Source organism: Anomaloglossus baeobatrachus, chromosome 7 (assembly GCF_048569485.1).
Source record: "Anomaloglossus baeobatrachus isolate aAnoBae1 chromosome 7, aAnoBae1.hap1, whole genome shotgun sequence".
Classification (NCBI taxonomy): domain Eukaryota; kingdom Metazoa; phylum Chordata; class Amphibia; order Anura; family Aromobatidae; genus Anomaloglossus; species Anomaloglossus baeobatrachus.
In genome coordinates this window covers 310350155-310376501 of record NC_134359.1, presented here as the reverse complement: position 1 = coordinate 310376501, position 26347 = coordinate 310350155, and the positions used below count along the sequence as shown (strand labels likewise).

At 53.7% G+C, this 26347-nt stretch overlaps 1 protein-coding gene across 1 annotated transcript in view; it reads right to left on the bottom strand.

The window, feature by feature from the left end:
• FBRS (fibrosin) overlaps positions 1–26347 on the bottom strand; it is a 50822-nt gene that overhangs the window by 11235 nt on the left and 13240 nt on the right. The window contains exons 3-9 of the mRNA XM_075319670.1: positions 20604–20672; positions 20496–20531; positions 16484–16513; positions 16353–16401; positions 13892–14120; positions 13576–13805; positions 13327–13490 (exon numbers count right to left, since the gene is read on the bottom strand). Of these exons, the coding sequence (XP_075175785.1) occupies positions 13327–13490; positions 13576–13805; positions 13892–14120; positions 16353–16401; positions 16484–16513; positions 20496–20531; positions 20604–20672 (807 nt within the window). The remainder of the gene's footprint in view (positions 1–13326; positions 13491–13575; positions 13806–13891; positions 14121–16352; positions 16402–16483; positions 16514–20495; positions 20532–20603; positions 20673–26347) is intronic.

Sequence of the window (26347 nt, the reverse complement as noted above, 5' to 3'; positions counted from 1 at the left end):
TTGGTTCCTTGATCCATCGAGCCAGGGTGGATTTGGAAGCCTGCGACCCTTTGCGCTGACCAGCGACAAGTACAAAGGGTGCATCCGAGCGGCGCAGGGGCGCCGTGCGGGAAATGTAGATTCTGAGCGCTCTCATCAGATCCAACAAATACAAATCCAATTCATATCGATGAACTGGATGAGGACAAAAGGAAGGTAAGGAGATATCCTGACTGAGATGAAAAGGGGGATACCACCTTAGGGAGAAACCCCGGAATCAGGCGCAGCACACCTTGTCTTGGTGAAACACCAAGAAGGGAGCTTTGGATGACCGCGCTGCGAGCTCGGACACTCTCTGAAGAGACGTGACCGCTACCAAAAAGGCCACTTTCTGTGAAAGTCGAGAAAGTGAAACATCCCTCAGAGGCTCAAAGGGCGGCTCCTGGAGAGCAATTAGTATCCTGTTCAGATCCCATGGGTCTAACGGCCTCTTGTACGGAGGGACAATGTGACAAACCCCCTGTAGGAACGTGCGTACCTGAGGAAGTCGCCCTATGCGCTTCTGAAAGAATACAGACAGCGCTGGGACTCGTCCGTTAAGGGAGCCGGGCGACAAACCTTTTCCCAAACCAGATTGCAGGAAGGAAGGAAAAGTAGGCAATGCAAATGTCCAGGGAGACACTCCCTGAGCAGAGCACTAAGATAAGAATATCTTCCACGTCTTGTGGTGGATCTCGGCAGACGTCGGCTTCCTAGCCCGTCTCATGGTGACAATGACGTCTTGAGATAATCCTGAAGACGCTAGGATCCAGGACTCAATAGCCACCAGTCAGGTTCAGGGCTGTAGAATTCAGATGGAAAAAACGGCCCTTGGGACAGTAAGTCTGGCCGGTCTGGTAGTGCCCACGGTTGGCCGACCGTGAGATGCCACAGATGCAGGTACCACGACCTCCTCGGCCAGTCTGGGGCGACGAGGATGGCGCGGCGGCAATCGGAGCTGATCTTGCGTAGCCCTCTGGGCAACAGTGTCAGAGGGGGAAACACATAGGGTAGCTGGAACTGCGACCAATCCTGAACTAAGGCGCCTGCCGCCAGAGCTCTTTGATCGTGAGACCGCGCCATGAAAATCGGGCCCTTGTTGTTGTGCCGAGACGCCATTAGGTCGACGTCCGGCCTCCCCCAGCGGCTACAGATTTCTTGAGACCCGTCCGGGTGCAGAGACCATTCCCCTGCGTCCATGCCCTGGCGACTGAGGAAGTCTGCTTCCCAGTTTTCTACGCCCGGGAGTGAACTGCGGATATGGTGTATGCTCTGTCTTCCACCCACATCAGAAGCCGCCGGACTTCCTGGGAGGCTTGCCGACTGCGTGTTCCGCCTTGGTGGTTGATGTATGCCACCGCTGCGAAGTTGTCCGACTGAATTCGGATCTGTTTGCCTTCCAGCCTCTGGTGGAAGGCTTGCAGGGCAAGATACCCTGCCCAGATTTCCAGAACATTGATCTGAAGGGTGGACTCCTCTGAAGAGAGTCCTTGCCCGTCTGAGAAAGGGGTACGTTCCTGTCTAGGGACGTTGACTTCCCATCCCATTGGCGAAGAATGTCCTATAGAAGTAGACGCAGATGAAACTGCGCGAAAAGGACTGCCTCTGCATGAGGCGTCTTAAGGGGTGTGACTGGCCTTGAAGGAGAGACTGCACCCCCGTCTGTAGTGAACGCTGTATGTCCAGCGGGAGCTGCACTATCGCTGAGAGAGTGTGAAGCTCCATGCCAAGATATGTCAGCGATTGAGTAGGTGTCAGATTTAACTTTGAAAAGTTTATGATCCACCCGAAACTCTGGAGAGTCTCCAGCGCCACGTTCAGGCTGTGTTGGCATGCCTCTTGAGAGGGTGCCTTGACAAGTAGATCGTCCAAGTAAGGGATCACAGAGTGACCCTGAGAGTGCAGGACTACTCCCACTGCTGCCATGAACTTGTGAAAAGCCGTGGGGCTGTCGCCAGACCGAAGGGCAGGGCTACGAACTGAAGATGCTCGTCCTCAATAACGAATCGTAGCCAACACCGGTGCTCTGGAGCAATCGGCACGTGGAGATAAGCATCCTGATGTCTATTGACGTTAGGAAATCTCCTTGAGATATGGAGGCAATGACGGAGCGGAGGGATTCCATCCGGAACCGCCTGGTTTTCACGTGCTTGTTGAGCAGGTTTAGGTCCAAAACGGAACGGAAGAGCCGTCGTTTTTTGGTACCACAACCAGATTGGAGTAAAAACCGTATCTTGTTCCTGAGGAGGAACAGGGATTACCACTCCTTCTGCCTGCAGAAGAGCATCGGCTCGGTCGGGAGGTGAGGAAGTTCTGAAAATCTAGTCGGAGGACGAGAACAGAACTCTATCCTGTACACGTGAGACAAAATGTCTCTCACCCACCGGTCTTTGACCTGTGGCAGCTAAATGTCGCCAAAGCGGGAGAGTCTGCCACCGACCGCGGATGCGGAGAGAGAGAGCTGAACGTCATGAGGAAACCGCCTTGGTAGCGGTTCCTCCGGCTGCCTTCCTTGGGCGTGATTGAGCCTGCCAGGAATCTGCGCCTCTCTGAGCTTTTTGAGTCCTTTTGGACGAGGACAATTGGGACCTGCCCGAGCCTGGGAAGGACCGAAACCTCGACTGTCCCTTCCTCTGTTGGGTGTTGTTTGATCTGGGCTGGTGTAAGGAAGAGTCCTTACCCTTGGACTGTTTAATGATTTCATCCAATCGCTCACCAAACAGTCTGTCACCAGATAACGGCAAACTGGTTAAGCACTTTTTTGGAAGCAGAATCTGCTTTCCATTCCCTCAACCACAAGGCTCTGCGTAAAACCACGGAGTTGGCGGACGCCACTGACGTACGGCTCGTAGAGTGCAGGACAGCATTAATAGCGTAAGTCGCAATGCAGACATTGCGAGGTTAAGGACGCCATCTGCGGCACAGATGTACATGTGACAGTGTCCACGTGCGCAAGACCAGCTGAAAAAGCTTGGAATGCCCATACGGCTGCGAATGCCGGAGCAACCGACACGCCGATAGCTTCATAGACAGAATTCAACCAGAGGACCATCTGTCTGTCAATGGCATCTTTAAGTGAAGTCCCATCTTCCACTGCAACTATGGATCTAGCCGCAAGCCTGGAGATAGGGGAATCCACCTTTGGACACTGGGTCCAGCGCTTGACCACGTCAGGGAGAAAAAAGGATAACGTGTATCCTTAATACGATTGGAGAACGCTTATCTGGATAAGTGTGGTGTTTCCGGATTGCTTCTCTGAAGTCAGAGTGGCCAGAAAAGTACTCAATATACGCTTGAGATACTGAAAAGGGATTTCTCCTGCTGTGAAGCTGACTCCTCCACCGGAGGAGCTGAGGGAGAAATATCCAACATTCCCTTGATGGACGCTAGAAGATCATTCACTATGGCGTCACCATCCGGAGTATCCGGATTGAGAGCGGTCTCAGGATCAGAGTCCTGATCAGCTACGTCTGCCTCATCATACAGAGAGTCCCGCTGGGACCCTAACCAGTGATGAAGCCGAGTGCCGCTCCCAGCGAGCTCGCTTAGACTGTCTGGGACTGTCGTCCGTGTCAGAGCCTGCGCCCTGGGATGCATGGGACCCCCCCGGAGCACTGATTTGTTCCAAATGAGGGCGTATCAACATTGCCCATGGTCCGTCTGGACTGCAAAGTCTCTAAGATGTTAGTCACAGTCACAGACCTATCAGCCGAAACTGCAACTCCGTCCCTGTCCCTGGACAGGGTTCACAGGTGGTTCCTTTAGCCACCTCTAGCAGAGACCCCGGCTGACCAAGTGCTACAGGGGAGCATTGCACACAATGGGGACAGTGGAACCTGCCGTGTGGAACAGTATCACGTGCAGTACAAGCAGCATAGAAAGCCTGTGCCTTGGCACCCTTTCTATTTTGCTGCTGTTGTCTAGCCATCTAGAAGCATATAGCCAAGAATAGCGACCGTACAGTGCAATGTATAGCATACAAGCAGAAAGTACAAATGAACACTTCAGCACATGCAGTACAAGCAGCATAGAAAGCCTGTGCCTTAGCACCCTTGCTTTTTTGCTGCTGTTGTCCAGCCATCTAGGAGTATATAGCCAAGAATAGCGACCGTACAGTGCAGTGTATAGCATACCAGCATAAAGTACAAATGAACACTTCAGCACATGCAATACAAGCAGCCTAGAAAGCCTGTGCCTTAGCACCCTTGCTTTTTGCTGCTGTAGTCTAGCCATCTAGGCATAAAGTACAAATGGCATTAGTGGGGTCAGCACTTCAGATGCTGCTTACCGCCCGCCCAAAGGCGGGTGTGTGGTCGCCCGAATCCTGTGACTGGTTGCCCAGAGCTTGTCTCCCTTCTCCAGCCCAGACTGCGTGCAGGAATGGCTGCCGGCGTCTGTGTGAAGAGGGGCGGGCCGTGGGCGTGCCCCAGACAAGAGCGGGAAACTGGCGTCCCACTGTGTCCAGTGAAGGGGGCTGGAGAATGCAAAGCAGACTCCAGCTCTCGGCGCTGACTGTCTGTACAGCGTCCCGCCCCTCCCCTGACTGGCAGGGCTGGGGGCGGGAACGAAGTGAAAACTAGGCCGCAAAGCCGGGGACTCGAGTAATAAGCGCGGCCGTCCTATGTGCACGGCCAGCGCGGAAGGCCCCGGCGCACCACAAGTCCCAGCCGCGCCACAGTGTAAAACACCCCGCAGCGGCCGGCGCGGCAGTTTCTAACACATAAATTCACTCAGCTAAGCTGCAGTGAATAATAGCACAAGCGCTCCGCGCTGTTGTCCCCGGCGCACTAGCACTCCCAGCAATGCTGGTGTGTGTGTGCGCGATGTGTACGGGGACACAGAGTACCTTAATGTAGCAGGGCCCTGTCCCTGACGATACCCAGCTCCATATCCAGCAGGATCTCCGGGTCTGTGGATGGAGCCCGGTCTCAGTGCCTGGAGACCGGTAAGATCCCACTTCACCCAGAGCCCCGAGGGGGGATGGGGAAGGAAAACAGCATGTGGGCTCCAGCCTCCGTACCCGCAATGGGTACCTCAACCTTAACAAACACCCGACAGAAGTGGGGTGAGAAGGGAGCATGCTGGGGGCCCTAGTATGGGCCCTCTTTTCTTCCATCCGACATAGTCAGCAGCTGCTGCTGACTAAAACAGTGGAGCTATGCGTGGATGTCTGACCTCCTTCGCACAAAGCAAAAAACTGAAGCAGCCCGTGATCCACGGGGGGTGTATATGCAGAAGGGGAGGGGCCTTACACTTTTTAGTGTAATACTTTGTGTGGCCTCCGGAGGCAGTAGCTATACACCCAATCGTCTGGGTCTCCCAATGGAGCGCCGAAGAAGAAGGGAATTTTGTTACTTACCGTAAATTCCTTTTCTTCTAGCTCTTATTGGGAGACCCAGACGATTGGGTGTATAGCACTGCCTCCGGAGGCCACACAAAGCAATTACACTAAAAAGTGTAAGGCCCCTCCCCTTCTGGCTATACACCCCCAGTGGGATCACTGGCTCACCAGTTTTAGTGCAAAAGCAAGAAGGAGGAAAGCCAATAACTGGTTTAAACAAATTCACTCCGAAGTAACATCGGAGAACTGAAAACCATTCAACATGAACAACATGTGTACCCGCAAACAAACCAAAAATCCCGAAGGACAACAGGGCGGGTGCTGGGTCTCCCAATAAGAGCTAGAAGAAAAGGAATTTACGGTAAGTAACAAAATTCCCTTCTTCTTCGGCGCTCTATTGGGAGACCCAGACGATTGGGACGTCCAAAAGCTGTCCCTGGGTGGGTAAAGAAATACCTCATGTTAGAGCTGCAAGACAGCCCTCCCCTACGGGGAGGCAACTGCCGCCTGCAGGACTCTTCTACCTAGGCTGGCGTCCGCCGAAGCATAGGTATGCACCTGATAATGTTTGGTGAAAGTGTGCAGACTCGACCAGGTAGCTGCCTGGCACACCTGTTGAGCCGTAGCCTGGTGTCGTAATGCCCAGGACGCACCCACGGCTCTGGTAGAATGGGCCTTCAGCCCTGATGGAACCGGAAGCCCAGCAGAACGGTAGGCTTCAAGAATTGGTTCTTTGATCCATCGAGCCAGGGTAGCCTTAGAATCCTGCGAGCCTTTGCGCTTACCAGCGACAAGGACAAAGAGTGCATCCGAACGGCGCAGGGGCGCCGTGCGGGAAATGTAGATTCTGAGTGCTCTCACCAGATCTAACAAATGTAAGTCCTTCTCATACCGATGAACTGCATGAGGACAAAACGAAGGCAAAGAGATATCCTGATTAGGATGAAAAGAGGATACCACCTTCGGGAGAAACTCCTGAATGGGGCGCAGCACTACCTTGTCCTGGTGGAAGACCAGTAAGGGAGCCTTGGAAGACAGTGCTGCCAGCTCAGACACTCTCCGAAGAGATGTGATCGCTACCAGAAAAGCCACTTTCTGTGATAGTCTAGAAAGTGAAACCTCCCTCAGAGGCTCGAAGGCGGCTTCTGGAGGGCAACTAGTACCCTGTTCAGATCCCATGGATCTAACGGCCGTTTGTACGGGGGAACGATATGGCAAACCCCCTGTAGGAACGTGTGCACCTTAGAAAGTCGTGCTAGACGCTTCTGAAAAAAGACGGATAGCGCCGAGACTTGTCCTTTAAGGGAGCCGAGCGACAAACCTTTTTCTAACCCAGATTGCAGGAAAGAAAGAAAGGTAGGCAATGCAAATGGCCAGGGAGACACTCCCTGAGCAGAGCACCAGGATCAGAATATCCTCCACGTTCTGTGGTAGATCTTAGCAGACGTGGGCTTCCTAGCCTGTCTCATGGTGGCAACGACCCCTTGGGATAAGCCTGAAGACGCTAGGATCCAGGACTCAATGGCCACACAGTCAGGTTCAGGGCCGCAGAATTCCGATGGAAAAAAGGCCCTTGGGACAGTAAGTCTGGTCGGTCTGGTAGTGCCCACGGATGGCCGACCGTGAGATGCCACAGATCCGGATACCACGCCCTCCTCGGCCAGTCTGGAGCGACGAGTATGACGCGGCTGCAGTCGGATCTGATCTGGCGTAGCCCTCTGGGCAAGAGTGCCAGAGGTGGAAACACATAAGGGAGCCGGAACTGCGACCAATCTTGCACTAGGGCGTCTGCTGCTAGAGCTCTTTGATCGCGAGACCGTGCCATGAAGGTTGGGACCTTGTTGTTGTGCTGGGACGCCATTAGGTCGACGTCCGGCCTTCCCCATCGGCGACAGATTTCCTGAAACACGTCCGGGTGAAGGGACCATTCCCCTGCGTCCATGCCCTGGCGACTGAGGAAGTCTGCCTCCCAGTTTTCTACGCCGGGGATGTGAACCGCGGATATGGTGGAGGCCGTGGCTTCCACCCACATCATAATCCGCCGGACTTCCTGGAAGGCTTGCCGACTGCGTGTCCCCCCTTGGTGATTGATGTATGCCACCGCTGTGGAGTTGTCCGATTGAATTCGGATCTGCTTCCCTTCCAGCCACTGTTGGAAGGCTAGTAGGGCAAGATACACTGCTCTGATTTCCAGAACATTGATCTGAAGGGTGGACTCCTGCTGAGTCCACGTACCCTGAGCCCTGTGGTGGAGAAACACTGCTCCCCACCCTGACAGACTCGCGTCTGTCGTGACCACCGCCCAGGACGGTGGTAGGAAGGATCTTCCCTGTGATAATGAGGTGGAAAGGAGCCACCACTGCAGAGAGTCCTTGGCCGTCTGGGAAAGGGAGACTTTCCTGTCCAGGGATGTTGACTTCCCGTCCCATTGGCGGAGAATGTCCCATTGAAGTGGACGCAGATGAAACTGCGCAAACGGAACCGCCTCTATTGCCGCCACCATCTTCCCGAGGAAGTGCATGAGGCGTCTTAAGGAGTGCGACTGACTGTGAAGGAGAGCCTGCACCCCAGTCTGTAGAGACCGCTGCTTGTCCAGCGGAAGCTTCACTATCGCTGAGAGAGTATGAAACTCCATGCCAAGATACGTTAGTGATTGGGTCGGTGACAGATTTGACTTTGGGAAGTTGATGATCCACCCGAACGCCTGGAGAGTCTCCAGTGCAACATTCAGGCTGAGTTGGCATGCCTCTTGAGAGGGTGCCTTGACCAGTAGATTCCAAGTAAGGGATCACAGAGTGTCCGTGAGAGTGCAAGACTGCTACCACTGCCGCCATGATCTTGGTGAACACCCGAGGGGCTGTCGCCAGACCAAATGGCAGAGCTACGAACTGAAGATGGTCGTCTCCTATCACGAAGCGTAGAAAGCGTTGGTGCTCTGTAGCAATCGGCACGTGGAGATAAGCATCTTTGATGTCTATTGATGCTAGGAAATCTCCTTGAGACATTGAGGCAATGACTGAGCGGAGGGATTCCATCCGGAACCGCCTGGCGTTCACATGCTTGTTGAGCAGTTTTAGGTCCAGAACAGGACGGAAGGAGCCGTCCTTCTTTGGAACCACAAAGAGATTGGAGTAAAATCCTCGCCCCCGTTCCTGAGGGGGGACAGGGATCACGACTCCTTCTGCTCTTAGAGAGTCCACCGCCTGCAGCAGGGCATCTGCTCGGTTGGGGTGTGGGGAGGTTCTGAAGAACAGAAGTGGAGGTCGAGAACTGAACTCGATTCTGTACCCGCGAGACAAAATGTCTGTTATTGGTCTTTGACCTGTGACAGCCAAATGTCGCAAAAGCGGGAGAGCCTGCCACCGACCGAGATGCGGAGGGAGGAGGCCGAAAGTCATGAGGTAGCCGCTTTGGAAGCGGTTCCTCCATTTGCTTTCCTGGGGCTTGAGTGAGCCCGCCAGGAATCTGAGCTCCCTTGTTCTTTCTGAGTCCTTTTGGACGAGGAGAATTGGGCCTTGCCCGAGCCTCGAAAGGACCGAAACCTCGACTTCTGTTGAGGTTTACTTGCTCTGGGCTGTGGTAAGGAAGAGTCCTTACCCTTGGACTGTTTTATGATTTCAGCCAATGGCTCACCAAACAGTCTGTCTCTAGATAATGGCAAGCTGGTTAAACATTTTTTGGAACAAGCATCTGCTTTCCAGTCCTTTAACCACAAGGCTCTGCGCAAAACTACGGAATTGGCGGACGCCATAGCGGTACGGCTCGTAGATTCTAGGACAGCATTGATAGCATAGGTCGCAAACGCAGACATTTGCGAAGTTAGGGACGCCACCTGCGGTACTGCTGGATGTATGATAGCATCCACCTGTGCTAAACCAGCTGAAATAGCTTGGAGTGCCCACACGGCCGCGAATGCTGGAGCAAACGACGCGCCGATAGCTTCGTAGACAGATTTCAACCAAAGGTCCATCTGTCTGTCGTTGGCATCTTTAAGTGAAGCGCCATCCTCTACTGCGACTATGGATCTAGCCGCAAGCTTGGAAATTGGGGGATCCACCTTTGGACACTGGGTCCAGCGTTTGGCCACCTCAGAGGGAAAAGGATAACGGGTATCCTTAGAACGTTTAGAGAAACGCTTGTCTGGATGAGCGTCGTGTTTCTGGATCGATTCTCTGAAGTCAGAGTGGTCCAAAAAAGCACTTAATTTACGCTTGGGATACAGGAAATGGAACTTCTCCTGCTGTGCAGCTGCCTCCTCTGCAGAAGGGGCTGGGGGAGAAATATCCAACAGTCTATTAATTGCCGATATAAGGTCATTAACCATGGCGTCACCATCAGGGGCATCCAGATTGAGAGGGGCCTCAGGATTAGAATCCTGATCACCGTCCTCAGTCTCATCACAGAGAGACTCTTCTCGTTGAGACCCTGAGCAGTGTGATGACGTGGAGGGTCTTTCCCAGCGAGCTCGCTTAGGCTGCCTGGGACTGTCATCTGAGTCAGAGACTTCAGCCTGTGATGCTTGAGACCCCCTTGGAGCACGGATTAGTTCCAACTGAGGGGGACCGGAGAGCATAGACACAGCAGTGTCCATGGTCTGAGTAACTGGCCTGGACTGCAAGGTCTCCAGGATTTTTGTCATAGTCACAGACATTTTATCAGCAAAAACTGCAAAGTCTGTCCCCGTCACCGGGGCAGGGTTCACAGGCGTCTCTGCCTGGGCTACCACCACATTAGGCTCTGGCTGACGAAGTGCCACTGGGACTGAACATTGCACACAATGTGGATCATTGGAGCCTGCCGGTAGATCAGCCCCACATGCAGTACAAACAGTGTACACAGCCTGTGCCTTGGCACCCTTGCGTTTTGCGGGTGACATGTTGCTGCTTCCTCAGAGCAGTACAGGGTGTCCAGCCAAGAAGCGACCTTACAGTGCAACTATATATATATATATATGGTACCAAGAAAAAAGTACACTAATATAACACTGAGGCACTAGTGGGGCCAGCACTAAAGTGCTGCTTACCGCCCGCTTATGAGCGGGTGTGTGGGCGCCGAAATCCCTTTAGTCTGGGTCTCCCAGAGCCTGCTGCCTTTCCCCAGCCAGACCGCATGTGTAATGGCTGCCGGCGTCCTTGTGGAGAGGGGGGGCGGGCCCTGGGCGTATACAGACGAAGAGCGGGAAGCCTGCTTCCCACTGTGCCTAGTGAGAGGGCTGGAGCATGTAAATAAAGCTCCAGCCCTCGGCGCTGCCTATTGAGCAGCGTCTCTCCCCTACCCTGATTGACAGGGTGGGGGCGGGAACGAAGCGGCGCTAGGCCGCAGAAGCCGGGGGCTAAAGTTAGAAGCGCCGCCGCCGTAAAAGCGCGGTCGGCGCAAAGTCCCCGGCGCACCACAAGTCGCAGCTGCGCCGCCGCTCCAGGAGCGGTCGGCGCAGTAGTTCCCAACCTGTAACGTCACTCAGCAAAGCTGCAGTGACCTAACCCCAGCGCACAGCGCTACTGTCCCCGGCGCACTATAACGCTCAGCAAGCCTTGAGAGTGTCCGTGCCTGCCGGGGACACAGAGTACCTGAAAGTTGCAGGGCCTTGTCCCTGAACGGCACTCCCGCTCCAAATCCAGCAGGTTCTCTGGGTCTGTGGATGGAGCCCGGCCCCAGGGCTTGGGGGCCGGCAAGATCCCACTTCCACAGAGCCCTCCAGGGGATGTGGAAGGAAAACAGCATGTGGGCTCCAGCCTCTGTACCAGCAATAGGTACCTCAACCTTACAAGCACCACCGCGGGTGAGAAGGGAGCATGCTGGGGGCTCCATATGGGCCCTCTTTTCTTCCATCCGATATAGCCAGCAGCTACTGCTGACTACAAACAGTGGAGCTATGCGTGGATGTCTGACCTCCTTCGCACAAAGCAGAAAACTGGTGAGCCAGTGATCCCACTGGGGGTGTATAGCCAGAAGGGGAGGGGCCTTACACTTTTTAGTGTAATTGCTTTGTGTGGCCTCCGGAGGCAGTGCTATACACCCAATCGTCTGGGTCTCCCAATAGAGCGCCGAAGAAACAAAAAATACATACATTATAAAAGGATAAGGCTGCACATCAAACTTAGATAATAGTATAATGCCTCAAGCATATGGAAAAACATTGGAATATACAATGAAAAATGCTACTTGCTAATTTGAACATGTGAATAATGAATTGCATACCTGCCATGAATATTAGGAAAAAGGAGATATTTAGCAATCGCATTGATCAATGTAACTGAGCCCCAAGACCTCGTCAAGGTATATCTCTATATTGGGGTCCCTAGCTCTGTGACCCTAACTGTGTGTCAGCTCATTGCAATTAAAAACTGCTGTGGGTGGAGAGGGGTAACTAAGGACTTTCTTATATAAGAGATGGAAAAAACATGGCCGAAAGGGGCGGAGCTGTGTTCACATTCAGAAAAAAACTACATTTAACTGAATAGGATAACTGAAGTGAGCACTAATATATATATATATATATTATGAGTGCAAGCCAAAAAATACATACATTATAAAAGGATAAGGCTGCACATCAAACTTAGATAATTTATAATGCTTTTATAATGTATTTTATAATGTATGTATTTTTTGGCTTGCACTCAATATATATATATATTAGTGCTCACTTCAGTTATCCTATTCAGTTATATGTAGTTTTTTTCTGAATGTGAACACAGCTGCGCCCCTTTCGGCCATGTTTTTTCCATCTCCTATATAAGAAAGTCCTTGGTTACCCCTCTCCACACACAGCAGTTTTTAATTGCAATGAGCTGACACACAGTTAGGGTCACAGAGCTAGGGACCCCAATATAGAGATATACCTTGACGAGGTCTTGGGGCTCAGTTACATTGATCAATGTGATTGCTAAATATCTCCTTTTTCCTAATATTCATGGCAGGTATGCAATTCATTATTCACATGTTCAAATTAGCAAGTAGCATTTTTCATTGTATATTCCAATGTTTTTCCATATGCTTGAGGCATTATACCATTATCTAAGTTTGATGTGCAGCCTTATCCTTTTATAAGGCACAACACAATCTGTGCCAAACTACAGAGCCTAGGAAAATCTTCCCCAAACTACAAAGCCCAGGACGTAGTACAATCTGCCCCAAACTACAGAGCCCAGGACGCAGTACAATCTGCCCCAAACTACAGAGCCCAGGACGCAGTACAATCTGCCCCAAACTACAGAGCCCAAGACGCAGTACAATCTTCCTCAAACTACAAAGACCAGGATGCAGTACAATCTTCCCCACACTACAGAGCTCAGAACGTGGCACAATCTGCCGCAAACTACAGAGCCCAGGACGCAGTGCAATCTGCCCCAAACTACAGAGCCCAGGACGCAATATAATCTGCTTCAAACTACAGAGCCCAGGACGCAGTACAATCTGCCACAAACTACAGAGCCCAGGACGCAATACAATCTTCCCCAAACTACAAAGACCAGGACGCAGTACAATCTGCCCCAAACTACAAAGCCCAGGATGCAGTACAATCTTCCCCAAACTACAGAGCCCAGAACGTGGCACAATCTGCCTCAAACTACAGAGCCCAGGATGCAGTATAATCTGCCCCACAATACAGAGCTCAGAACGTGGCACAATCTGCCCCAAACTACAGAGCCCAGGACGCAGTACAATATGCCCCACACTACCAAGCTCAGAACGTGGCACAATCTGCCCCAAACTACAAAGTCCAGGACAATCTGCCCCAAACTACTGAGGCCAGGACACCACAATTTGCCCCAAACTATGTGCTACATCCTGGCCTCTAATCTACCCCAAACTAAAGAACCCAGGACAGAGCACAAACTGCCCCCAAACTACAGAGCCCAGGATGCAGCACTAGAACAGAGACAGCATAGGTGCGAGGGGCTGGGGGACCCGGAGAGTCGGTGATAGCAGAACACTTGTTGAGCATATGACACAGGCCGTGGACTCACATTGTGGGGGTAGGGTGTGAAGTGCTGGTGTGTGTGCTGGTGAGTGTGCTGATGGTTGTGCTGGTGGTACTGGTACATGGGTCTGACTGCAGCACCAATCTCGGCTGTGCTCCCCGGACCAGACACAAATCGAGGTCCCATTTCTTGTCCAAGAAGATTATGCTCTAGAAAAAAACACAAGAGCTCATGACAGCCAGAGCATCAGGTTTACACATCCTCATTACAGCCCACATGAGGCGGCACACTCACCGGATAACACAGCCGAAGGTGGATGACCAGCGACCTGCAGAAGTGGCGGCGGGGGAGGAAGGGCCTGAGCAGGGGCAAACAGGTTCATGTGCTGATGGGAAGGAGGACGCACCGCAGACGGCATGGTGGAAGGCGCAGTGCGGACAGGAAGAGAAAGTGATGGAGTTGTAGCCCTCTGACACAGAGGTGGGATTGGAGCTGGCGCAGGCGTAGACTTGCGGACAGTGGTCCTGGTGGAACAGAAGAAAGAAAAGCATGTAAGTGCTCAGACCTCCTGCATACAGGGAGTCATCCCGAAGCCTCAGCAGCCTCTCACCTACTGGCCCCGGGGGCCACACTTGGAGATGGCGGCGGCTGGACAAGCACGGGCTCCACCTTAGGGGGTGCACTGGGGACATTCTGTGATATGGCAACAGGTGTCGGAGCTCGTGGGGGTGAAACATACTCCATCTCCGGCTCCTGACTCTTCTCACAACTTCTCCCCAAACCAGAAATTTGGGAAAGAACTGTCAATTTTAACCGACCTCCAGAAAAGGGAGATGAAGCTGCAGGAAGGAAAAAAAGCAGTCGCTAAAAAGGCAAAACTGAAATAAAAGCTATATATGTGCAAGTAATACATGATGAAGTGCGACATGGTACTGTCCCGAGGGAGATTACTGGTCTCATCTGCCTTCAATCTACTGCCCTTTTTATTTTGGAACAGGTTTGGTGAGTGGGGACGGGCACTGACAAGCTGAATCCTTACACAGAGAAGGACTGTCCAAACCAAGCACTGGCGCTCGGGCACCATGTGCAGCCAGACAGACCGGCTTCACACCTGCTTGTCCTCCCTCAATCTCCACCATTCTCTGGATCAATAAACCAGAGCTGTCAGTCTTCTAGTTCCTCCTCCCGACATTACAGTTACAGATTCCTCATGGAACCAGGCACATCAAAACGCCTCGTCAAACAAATGCCGGACACTGGCGAGCGCCCCCTGAGGGCAGGCGAGCGCCCCCCGAGGGCAGGCGAGCACTGCCCCCGAGGACAGGCGCGAGCACCGCCCCCGAGGAAAGACATGCACCCCCGAGGACAGGCGAGCACCACCCCGAAGACAGGCGAGCACCCCGCCCCCCCCGAGGATAGGCAAGCATCCCCCGAAGATAGGCATGCATCACCCCGAAGACAGGCGAGCACCCCCCGAGGACAGGCGACATGCATCCCCGAGGACAGGCGAGCACCACCCCGAAGACAGGCGAGCACCCCCCTGAGGACAGGCAAGCATCTCCCGAGGACAGGCACACCCCTTCCCCAAAGACAGGCGAGCGTCCCCTAGAGGACAGGCGAGCGCCCCCCAGAGGACAGGCGAGCGCCCCCAGAGGACGAGGCCATGAACCCAACACTGAGGAGCTTTGGATGGGCACCTTCTGGGTGAGCATTGCTTCTAAGGACACTGGGGAGTGATGTTTTGTATAACTATAGAACCCCCCGAACCTCACAGCACCTTGTGCTCCTGACCATTTCCCATTCAATACCTACAAAGAAAGGAGAAATGCAAATTTAAAAAGCAGACCTTCAGATCCTGCCATGGTGCCAACGAGACCTCCAGCTAATGCAGCCGCCATGAAAGACCACCTGTCATTTGCTCAAATCACGATCCCTTGTAAAAATCCCTGACTGTTTGGTGGGTTTGGTGCTGCGCGGCTATTGCAGATATTGCTACTGGAAGGGCAGTATGTGAAATCTCTGCCTCCGCTGCAGCTGGGCGTGTGTGTCCTTTATAAGCGCTGTCACCCCTCCCTCCTAGATGCAGCCAATCACAGCTTGACAATATCAGACACGGTTAGATCTGCTGTCCAGTTGTGATTGGCTGCGTCTGGGAGGGAGGGAGGCGCACAGCCCCCCAAAAATAGCAATATCTGTGCAATGGCACGATGCAGCACAAAACGGAAGAAAGTGTCAAAATGAGCCGAGTGACAGGTCCTGTAGAAGTAGCTGAAACCTCCACAGATAGGGGGCGCCACCTCCCTCTGGCCACGCCCCCGTCAGTGGCAGCAATGCGGGGGGATCACACCTGCCCCCATCAGTGGCAGCAATGCGGGGGGATCACACCTGCCCCCATCAGTGGCAGCAATGCGGGGGGATCACACCTGCCCCCATCAGTGGCAGCAATGCGGTGGGATCACACCTGCCCCCATCAGTGGCAGCAATGCGGGGGGATCACACCTGCCCCCATCAGTGGCAGCAATGCGGTGGGATCACACCTGCCCCCATCAGTGGCAGCAATGCGGTGGGATCACACCTGCCCCCATCAGTGGCAGCAATGCGGGGGGAATCACACCTGCCCCCATCAGTGGCAGCAATGCGGGGGGATCACACCTGCCCCCATCAGTGGTAGCAATGCGGGGGAAATCACACCTGCCCCCATCAGTGGCAGCAATGCGGGGGGATCACACCTGCCCCCATCAGTGGCAGCAATGCGGAGGGATCACACCTGCCCCCATCAGTGGCAGCAATGCGGGGGGATCACACCTGCCCCCATCAGTGGCAGCAATGCGGGGGGATCACACCTGCCCCCATCAGTGGTAGCAATGCGGGGGAATCACACCTGCCCCCATCAGTGGCAGCAATGCGGGGGGATCACACCTGCCCCCATCAGTGGCAGCAATGCGGAGGGATCACACCTGCCCCCATCAGTGGTAGCAATGCGGGGGGATCACACCTGCCCCCATCAGTGGCAGCAATGCGGGGGGATCACACCTGCCCCCATCAGTGGCAGCAATGCGGGGGGATCACACCTGTACTTGTAGAAATAGTGAAGGACACGGCCAGGTCATCACTGCGAACCTGCAGAAAAAGAGAAGACAACCATGAAGAGCACAGACCCCAACAGAGGAGGACGCAGCCGCTGGTGACCCCCGGCTCGTACCTGCTCCTCCGAGCTGCTCTCAGCATCGCACTGAAAAAGAGAAAAGCCGCCATCATACAGAGCACATCACCCCCACAAAGACCCCCGGAGACACAGAAAAGCCGCCATCATACACAGCACATCACCCCCACAAAGACCCCCGGAGACACAGAAAAGCCGCCATCATACAGAGCACATCACCCCCACAAAGACCCCCGGAGACACAGAAAAGCCGCCATCATACAGAGCACATCACCCCCACAAAGACCCCCGGAGACACAGAAAAGCCATCATACAGAGCACATCACCCCCACAAAGACCCCGGAGACACAGAAAAGCCGCCATCATACAGAGCACATCACCCCTACAAAGACCCCCGGAGACACAGAAAAGCCATCATCATACAGAGCACATCACCCCCACAAAGACTCCCGGAGACACAGAAAAGTCGCCATCATACAGAGCACATCACCCCCCACAAAGACCCCCGGAGACACAGAAAAGCCATCATACAGAGCACATCACCCCTACAAAGACCCCCGGAGACACAGAAAAGCCACCATCATACAGAGCACATCACCCCCACAAAAACCCCCGGAGGCACAGAAAAGCCACCATCATACAAAGCACATCACCCCCACAAAGACCCCCGGAGACACAGAAAAGCCATCATAATACAGAACACATCACCCCCACAAAGACTCCCGGAGACACAGAAAAGCCGCCATCATACAAAGCACATCACCCCCCACAAAGACCCCCGGAGACACAGAAAAGCCGCCATCATACAGAACACATCAGCCCCACAAAGACCCCCGGAGACACAGAAAAGCCGCCATCATACAAAGCACATCACCCCCACAAAGACCCCCGGAGACACAGAAAAGCCACCATCATACAGAACACATCACCCCCACAAAAACTCCCGGAGACACAGAAAAGTCGCCATCATACAGAACACATCAGCCCCACAAAGACCCCCGGAGACACAGAAATGCCACCATCATACAGAGCACATCACCCCCCACAAAGACCCCCGGAGACAAAGAAAAGCTGCCATCATACAGAGCACATCACCCCCCCACAAAGACCCCCGGAGACACAGAAAAGCCATCATACAGAGCACATCACCCCCCACAAAGACCCCCGGAGACACAGAAAAGCCGCCATCATACAGAACACATCACCCCCCACAAAGACCCCCGGAGACACAGAAAAGCCGCCATCATACAGAGCACATCACCCCCCACAAAGACCCCCGGAGACACAGAAAAGCCACCATCATACAGAGCACATCACCCCCCACAAAGACCCCCGGAGACACAGAAAAGCCGCCATCATACAGAGCACATCACCCCCACAAAGACCCCCGGAGACACAGAAAAGCCGCCATCATACAGAGCACATCACCCCCACAAAGACCGCCGGAGACACAAAAAACCCGCCATCATACAGAGCACATCACCCCCACAAAGACCCCCGGAGACACAGAAAAGCCGCCATCATACAGAGCACATCACCCCCACAAAGACCCCCGGAGACACAGAAAAGCCGCCATCATACAGAGCACATCACCCCCACAAAGACCCCCGGAGACACAGAAAAGCCATCATACAGAGCACATCACCCCCACAAAGACCCCGGAGACACAGAAAAGCCGCCATCATACAGAGCACATCACCCCCACAAAGACCCCCGGAGACACAGAAAAGCCATCATCATACAGAGCACATCACCCCCACAAAGACTCCCGGAGACACAGAAAAGTCGCCATCATACAGAGCACATCACCCCCCACAAAGACCCCCGGAGACACAGAAAAGCCATCATACAGAGCACATCACCCCTACAAAGACCCCCGGAGACACAGAAAAGCCACCATCATACAGAGCACATCACCCCCACAAAAACCCCCGGAGGCACAGAAAAGCCACCATCATACAAAGCACATCACCCCCACAAAGACCCCCGGAGACACAGAAAAGCCATCATAATACAGAACACATCACCCCCACAAAGACTCCCGGAGACACAGAAAAGCCGCCATCATACAAAGCACATCACCCCTACAAAGACCCCCGGAGACACAGAAAAGCCGCCATCATACAGAACACATCACCCCCACAAAGACCCCCGGAGACACAGAAAAGCCGCCATCATACAGAGCACATCACCCCCCACAAAGACCCCCGGAGACACAGAAAAGCCACCATCATACAGAGCACATCACCCCCACAAAGACCCCCGGAGACACAGAAAAGCCATCATACAGAGCACATCACCCCCACAAAGACCCCGGAGACACAGAAAAGCCGCCATCATACAGAGCACATCACCCCCACAAAGACCCCCGGAGACACAGAAAAGCCACCATCATACAGAACACATCACCCCCACAAAAACTCCCGGAGACACAGAAAAGTCGCCATCATACAGAGCACATCACCCCCCACAAAGACCCCCGGAGACACAGAAAAGCCGCCATCATACAGAACACATCAGCCCCACAAAGACCCCCGGAGACACAGAAATGCCACCATCATACAGAGCACATCACCCCCCACAAAGACCCCCGGAGACAAAGAAAAGCTGCCATCATACAGAGCACATCACCCCCCCACAAAGACCCCCGGAGACACAGAAAAGCCATCATACAGAGCACATCACCCCCCACAAAGACCCCCGGAGACACAGAAAAGCCGCCATCATACAGAACACATCACCCCCCACAAAGACCCCCGGAGACACAGAAAAGCCGCCATCATACAGAGCACATCACCCCCCACAAAGACCCCCGGAGACACAGAAAAGCCACCATCATACAGAGCACATCACCCCCCACAAAGACCCCCGGAGACACAGAAAAGCCACCATCATACAGAGCACATCACCCCCACAAAAACCCCCGGAGGCACAGAAAAGCCACCATCATACAAAGCACATCACCCCCACAAAGACCCCCGGAGACACAGAAAAGCCATCATAATACAGAACACATCACCCCCACAAAGACTCCCGGAGACACAGAAAAGCCGCCATCATACAAAGCACATCACCCCCACAAAGACCCCCGGAGACACAGAAAAGCCACCATCATACAGAACACATCACCCCCACAAAAACTCCCGGAGACACAGAAAAGTCGCCATCATACAGAGCACATCACCCCCACAAAAACTCCCGGAGACACAGAAAAGCCGCCATCATACAGAACACATCACCCCCACAAAAACTCCCGGAGACACAGAAAAGCCATCATCATACAGAGCACATCACCCCCACAAAGACCCCCGGAGACACAGAAAAGCCGCCATCATACAGAACACATCAGCCCCACAAAGACCCCCGGAGACACAGAAATGCCACCATCATACAGAGCACATCACCCCCCACAAAGACCCCCGGAGACAAAGAAAAGCTGCCATCATACAGAGCACATCACCCCCCCACAAAGACCCCCGGAGACACAGAAAAGCCATCATACAGAGCACATCACCCCCCACAAAGACCCCTGGAGACACAGAAAAGCCGCCATCATACAGAACACATCACCCCCCACAAAGACCCCCGGAGACACAGAAAAGCCGCCATCATACAGAGCACATCACCCCCCACAAAGACCCCCGGAGACACAGAAAAGCCACCATCATACAGAGCACATCACCCCCCACAAAGACCCCCGGAGACACAGAAAAGCCGCCATCATACAGAGCACATCACCCCCACAAAGACCCCCGGAGACACAGAAAAGCCGCCATCATACAGAGCACATCACCCCCACAAAGACCGCCGGAGACACAAAAAACCCGCCATCATACAGAGCACATCACCCCCACAAAGACCCCCGGAGACACAGAAAAGCCGCCATCATACAGAGCACATCACCCCCACAAAGACCCCCGGAGACACAGAAAAGCCGCCATCATACAGAGCACATCACCCCCACAAAGACTTCCGGAAACACAGAAATGCCGCCATCATACAGAGCACATCACCCCCACAAAGACCCCCGGAGACACAGGTATCCACTCACTATGTATCCCGCATCCAGGCCGCAGCGCAGGCACTCCTGAAATAGACAACACCCAGTTATGACAGAGCCGGAGCACCACCTAACCGCCACAAGGGCGGCGCCACTCACCTGAATCCTGTCAGGAGCGGAGACCCGAGCACGGGCGGTAATGGTGCCAACCCCACAGTAGTGCCGCTTCTACAGGAAAAAAAAAAAAGACAGATCTAGGGGGGGGTCGCACCACACTCAGAAGGGACAGAGTGTGCATTCTCCAAAACCCCAACGTCAGAGCGGTGTTCAGTGACATAGGGGGGCGCTGCAACAATGCAGTCAGTCTAGGTGAGTATACATGGGGTGCTGCAACAATGCAGTCAGTCTGGGTGAGTATACATGGGGTGCTGCAATAATGCAGTCAGTCTGGGAGAGTATACATGGGGCGCTGCAACAATGCAGTCAGTCTGGGAGAGTATACATGGGGGGCTATGACAATGCAGTCAGTCTGGGAGAGTATACATGGGGGGCTATGACAATGCAGTCAGTCTGGGAGAGTGAGGGGAATCCGGAGATATGACGATAAATTATGATATTCAGTCATGTCAGTCAGCCCTCCTGATGTCACACCCCCCCCTCCTTCTCGGGCAGAGATCCTTCTCATATGCCCAACATCTGGAAAGGTGTCAAATCCAACTACACAGCCAGAGGCAATCTCCTATGATATGGAAATTAGCTGAGCTGTTAGCCCTGGGAAGCATCAAAGACCCAGGAAGACTCCCTGGGGGATTGTGTCCATTCATCAAAGAGAGTAGACAGGAACTTAGCAAAACAAAAAGGAAGCTTCAAGAGACCTCTAAGAAGGTAATCACAGCAGGAGTGCATATTCTTGGCTCCGTAATATCATACACAGTTATGACATTACCGTGCGTCTCAGCCATACACCCCCTACATCGTTAGAATCTGGACTTGGAGCCGCATCTCTGCATACCCTCGAATTCGTTGTTGCACCCTGGGGCGGCGAGATACAGAGAACTGCGAGTAGGAGTCCGGCAGATGAGTCCTGCTTGCACTCAATATGCAGAGGGGACCCAGACGGGTTTGATGACACCAGAACCGTCCCGATCGGACCTCCCAGTCTGGAGTTGTGGATAAAATTCCCTTTTGGGATATTATGTTGGACTCCAGGCAGGGGGAGTGGCAGTGCTTCCCTCTGAGGTCACTAAGGTAGGAGGGGACAGGAATTGTAGCCAGTTGATAACCTTAGTGCAGCCATTTTTTAGGTATTCTTGCTCGGGGGTGAGGAAGTTCCTAGAAACCTGGTCGAACAGTGCTCCCCTGTGGCCAGATGCATAAGGTAACTGCTTGAACTGTATGCCTGTTTGTAAACCATGTTTTATTTGTAACTGTACTCTGACCTATGTATATCCTGTAAATTCTGTATTGTATATATTGTAGTTTCTAGTGTGCTTTAGGCCGATTAAAATATATAATTAATCTTGGGCTGTTCTGTTATCTCGATCCTGAACTCCACGTCTGTGTGCTCGGCGAATAGTTACCGTAATCGATTGGTGGCAGCGAGTTTGTGCCAAGGATCATTGTGGGGCGGCCAGTGAGATTTGGGGAGGTTTTTATATATTCCGTCCGCTAAGGGCGGGGGAATATATCCCTTAATCTCATCGGGAGCCCTTCAACCATCGGCATAGTAGAAGAGCGGCCTCCTTGCTTATTGTCGGACAATTCCATAATTGGCCTGACTATAAGAGGGGCGCTAGAGAGCGCGTCACGTGCTCTGTCTGTCGGTCGGACGGGTGGTAGAAAGGAAGGATGTAATTCCCGCTTCCTATACCCCCCTTTCATGACATATTCCTGACATATTGGTGGCAAGCGGTGGGATCGAGATAATAGTTCGTGTGAGACCCATACTCCCAGACACTAAAGACTGCCAGTAGCAGCTGTGGCTGCTGGGGTCTTCAGACCAGACCAACACTAGAGTGTCACAGTGCAGACACTGTAAGGTGTGTGGGTGCATCAGGTGGCAGTTCTGTGTCAGTGACCAAAGTCTGCAAGAATGGCTGAGAACACCAGGAGCAAAGCTAAAGAACTGGCCAATGCTCTGGCCAGAGGCGAGGAGAGGGAGGACGGTGCTGTGGACAGCAATGAGGAGGTTATCCACGAGCCCTCCAAGAGGCAGACGCCAGAGAACAGCTCTGCAGAGGACATCGCACAACCTGGCTATTATGGACAAGATGAAGAGGAGCCCACCCAAATGTCCTCAGTGAGCCAGATGCCAGCCCTCCGCTCTGCAGTGGACAGTGAATCACCTGGCTCTGCAACGGACACCTAGGGATCGCTAAGACCAAGGCCAGGTTAACCCAGCATTTCTACTGGCCAAAAATGGGGGCCGATGTGGTTGCCTACTGCCATTCGTGTGACACCTGTCAGAGAGTGGGGAAGCCGGGGCCACTCCCCAAAGCCCCACTGGTATCTTTGCCCATCATTGATGAGCCTTTCAGGAGGGTGGTTGTGGATCTGGTCGGCCCGCTGGCTATCCCCAGCAGCTCCGGGAAACGCTTCATACTGATGGTAGTAGATTATGCCACCCGGTACCCTGAAGCGGTGGCCTTGTCGTCCATTCGGGCTGACAAGGTGGCCACCGCATTGCTGGAGATCTTCTCCCGAGTGGGTTTTCTCCAGGAAATGCTCACTGACCGGGGGACCCAATTCATGTCACAGCTGATGGAGGCCCTCTGTAAGCAAGTCCAGGTGCAACATCTGGTGGCCAGCCCGTACCATCCACAGACTAATGGCCTGTGCGAGCGGTTCAATGGCACCTTAAAGCAGATGCTTAAGATGTTGGTCGACTCCCATGGGCGTGACTAGGAGCGGTATCTCCCACATCTGTTAGTTGCTTACCAGGAGGTTCCACAGGCCTCAACGGGGTTCTCACCTTTTGAGCTCCTGTACAGGCGACGTGTGCGGGGCCCCCTGGCTCTGGTGAAAGAGGTTTGGGAAGGGGATTTGGCCACCCCTGGAGTGTCGGTCATCGAGTACGTCTTGCGCTTCCAGGACAAAATGCAGGCCTTGACACAGCTTGTACACGACAATATGGCTCAAGCCCAGGCCGATCAGAAGCGTTGGTACGACCAGAATGCTTGTGAGAGGACCTACCACGTGGGTCAAAAGGTGTTGGTACTGGTCCCCGTACCACAGGACAAGCTTCGGGCAGCCTGGGAAGGCCCATACCTCATGTACCAGCAGCTCAACCCTGTAACATACCTGGTCACCCTGGACCCTGCCCGTGAAAGGCAGAAGGCCTTCCATGTGAACATGATGAAGGCACATCATGAGAGGGAGGCATGTGCGCTCCCCGTGTGCAACCTGCCTGAGGAGGGAGAGGCGGAAACCCTCTTGGATATGCTTGCCCAGGTCAGGGCGGGTGGATCCATTGAGGATGTGGAGGTTGGCCACCAGCTTTTGGAGGATCAACGGTCCCAGCTGTGGGCCACCCTACATCCCTTCCGGGAGTTGTTTACCAACCAGCCCGGAAGGACCGTTGGCCGTCCATCACGTGGACACCGGGGGTCACCCCCCGATCTAGCGTTCAGCATATCGGGTCTCCCTGGAGGTGCAGCAACACATGCACCAGGAGATTGACAAGATGCTGAAGCTGGGGGTGATCCAGGCATCCAACAGCGCTTGGGCCTCACCTGTAGTCCTCGTCCCAAAGAAGGACCGAACCACTTGGTTCTGCGTGGACTACAGGGGGTTCAATGCTGTCTCGGTCGCCGATGCGTACCAATGCCACGCATCAATGACCTGCTCGATCAGTTGGCCGGGGCTCAGTACCTGACCATCATGGATCTGAGCCGGGGATATTCAAGATTCCCCTGACTCGCGAGGCCAGGGAACGCTCTGCCTTTATTACCCCATTTGGACTGTACGAGTCCACGGTGATGCCATTCGTAATGAAGAATGCCCCTGCCACTTTCCAGCGGATGGTCAACACCCCGCTCAAGGGACTTGAAGGGTACGCGGCTGCGTACCTGGATGACATTGCCGTCTTCAGTCCCACCTGGGAGGATCACCTAAAGCATCTAGCCCAGGTGCTCAGGAGGATCCACCAGGCAGGTTTGACCATCAAGCCGGGAAAGTGTCAGCTGGCCATGAGCGAGGTCCACCACCTGGGTCACCGGGTAGACGGGGGAGCTCTGAAGCCAGAGCCGGAGAAAGCGGAGGCCATCACGTCCTGGCCCACCCCAGAACCAAGAAGCAGGTGATGTCCTTCTTGGGGACTGCCGGGTACTATAGGAGGTTTGTTCCACACTATAGTAGCCTGGCAAAGCCCCTGACTGACCACACCAAGAAGAAGCTGCCCTCTGCAGTCGATTGGACAGTGGACTGCGAGAAAGCCTTCCGGGCCCTAAAGGGTGCCCTGTCCAGCTCACCAGTACTACAGGCAGCTGGCTTCACGCGGCCGTTTGTAGTACAAACCGACGCCAGTGACTTCGGCTTCGGTGCGGTGCTCAGCCAGGTGGACCCTGCGAGCCAAGAGCACCCCGTCTTGTACCTGAGCAGGAAGCTGTTACCGAGGGAAGTGGCCTACTCCACGATGGAAAAGGAATGCCTAACCATAGTATGGGCTCTGCAGCGTCTGCAACCCTACCTATATGGGCGTCACTTCATCGTGGAGACGGACCACAATCCCCTCAGCTGGTTACACACAGTCTCCGGGACGAATAGGAGGTTGTTGCGATGGAGCCTCGCGCTCCAGCAGTACAACTTCACCATTCGCCACAAGAAGGTCCGTGACCATGGTAACGCAGATGGGCTGTCCCGACAAGTAGAGGTCGCGGACGGGCGCACGGGGGGACACCGGAGTGTGCTGCCCCCTAGCGCCCTCTAAAGGGGGGGGTGCGAGGGGAACACGGAGATATGACGATAAATTATGATATTCAGTCATGTCAGTCAGCCCTCCTGATGTCACCCCCACTCCCTTCTCGGGCAGAGATCCTTCTCAGATGCCCAACATCTGGAAAGGTGTCAAATCCAACTACACAGCCAGAGGCAATCTCCTATGACATGGAGATTAGCTGAGCTGTTAGCCCTGGGAAGCATCAAAGACCCAGGAAGACCCCCTGGGGGGTTGTGTCCATTCATCAAAGAGAGTGGACAGGAACTTAGCAAAACAAAAAGGAAGCTTCAAGAGACCTCTATGAAGGTAATCACAGCAGGAGTGCATATTCTTGGCTCCGTAATATCATAAACAGTTATGATATTACCGTGCGTCTCAGCCACACACCCCCTACATCGTTAGAATCGGACTTGGAGCCGCATCTCTGCATACCCTCGAATTCTTTGTTGCACCCTGGGGCGGCAAGATACAGAGAACTGCGAGTAGGAGTCCGGCAGATGAGTCCTGTTTGCACTCAATATGCAGAGGGGACCCAGACAGGTTTGATGACACCAGAACCGTCCCGATCGGACCTCCCAGTCCGGAGTTGTGGATAAAATTCCCTTTTGGGATATTATGTTGGACTCCAGGCAGGGGGAGTGGCAGTGCTTCCCTCTGAGGTCACTAAGGTAGGAGGGGACAGGAATTGTTGCCAGTTGATAACCTCAGTGCAGCCATTTTGTAGGTGTTCTTGCTCGGGGGTCTGTGTCTGAACACACGTGAGGAAGTTCCTGGAAACCTGGTCGAACAGTGCCCCCCTGTGGCCAGATGCACAAGGTAACTGCTTGAACTGTATGCCTGTTTGTAAACCATGTTTTATTTGTAACTGTACTCTGACCTATGTATATCCTGTAGATTCCATATTGTATATATTGTAGTTTCTAGTGTGGCTTAGGCTGATTAAAATATATAATTAATCTTGGGCTGT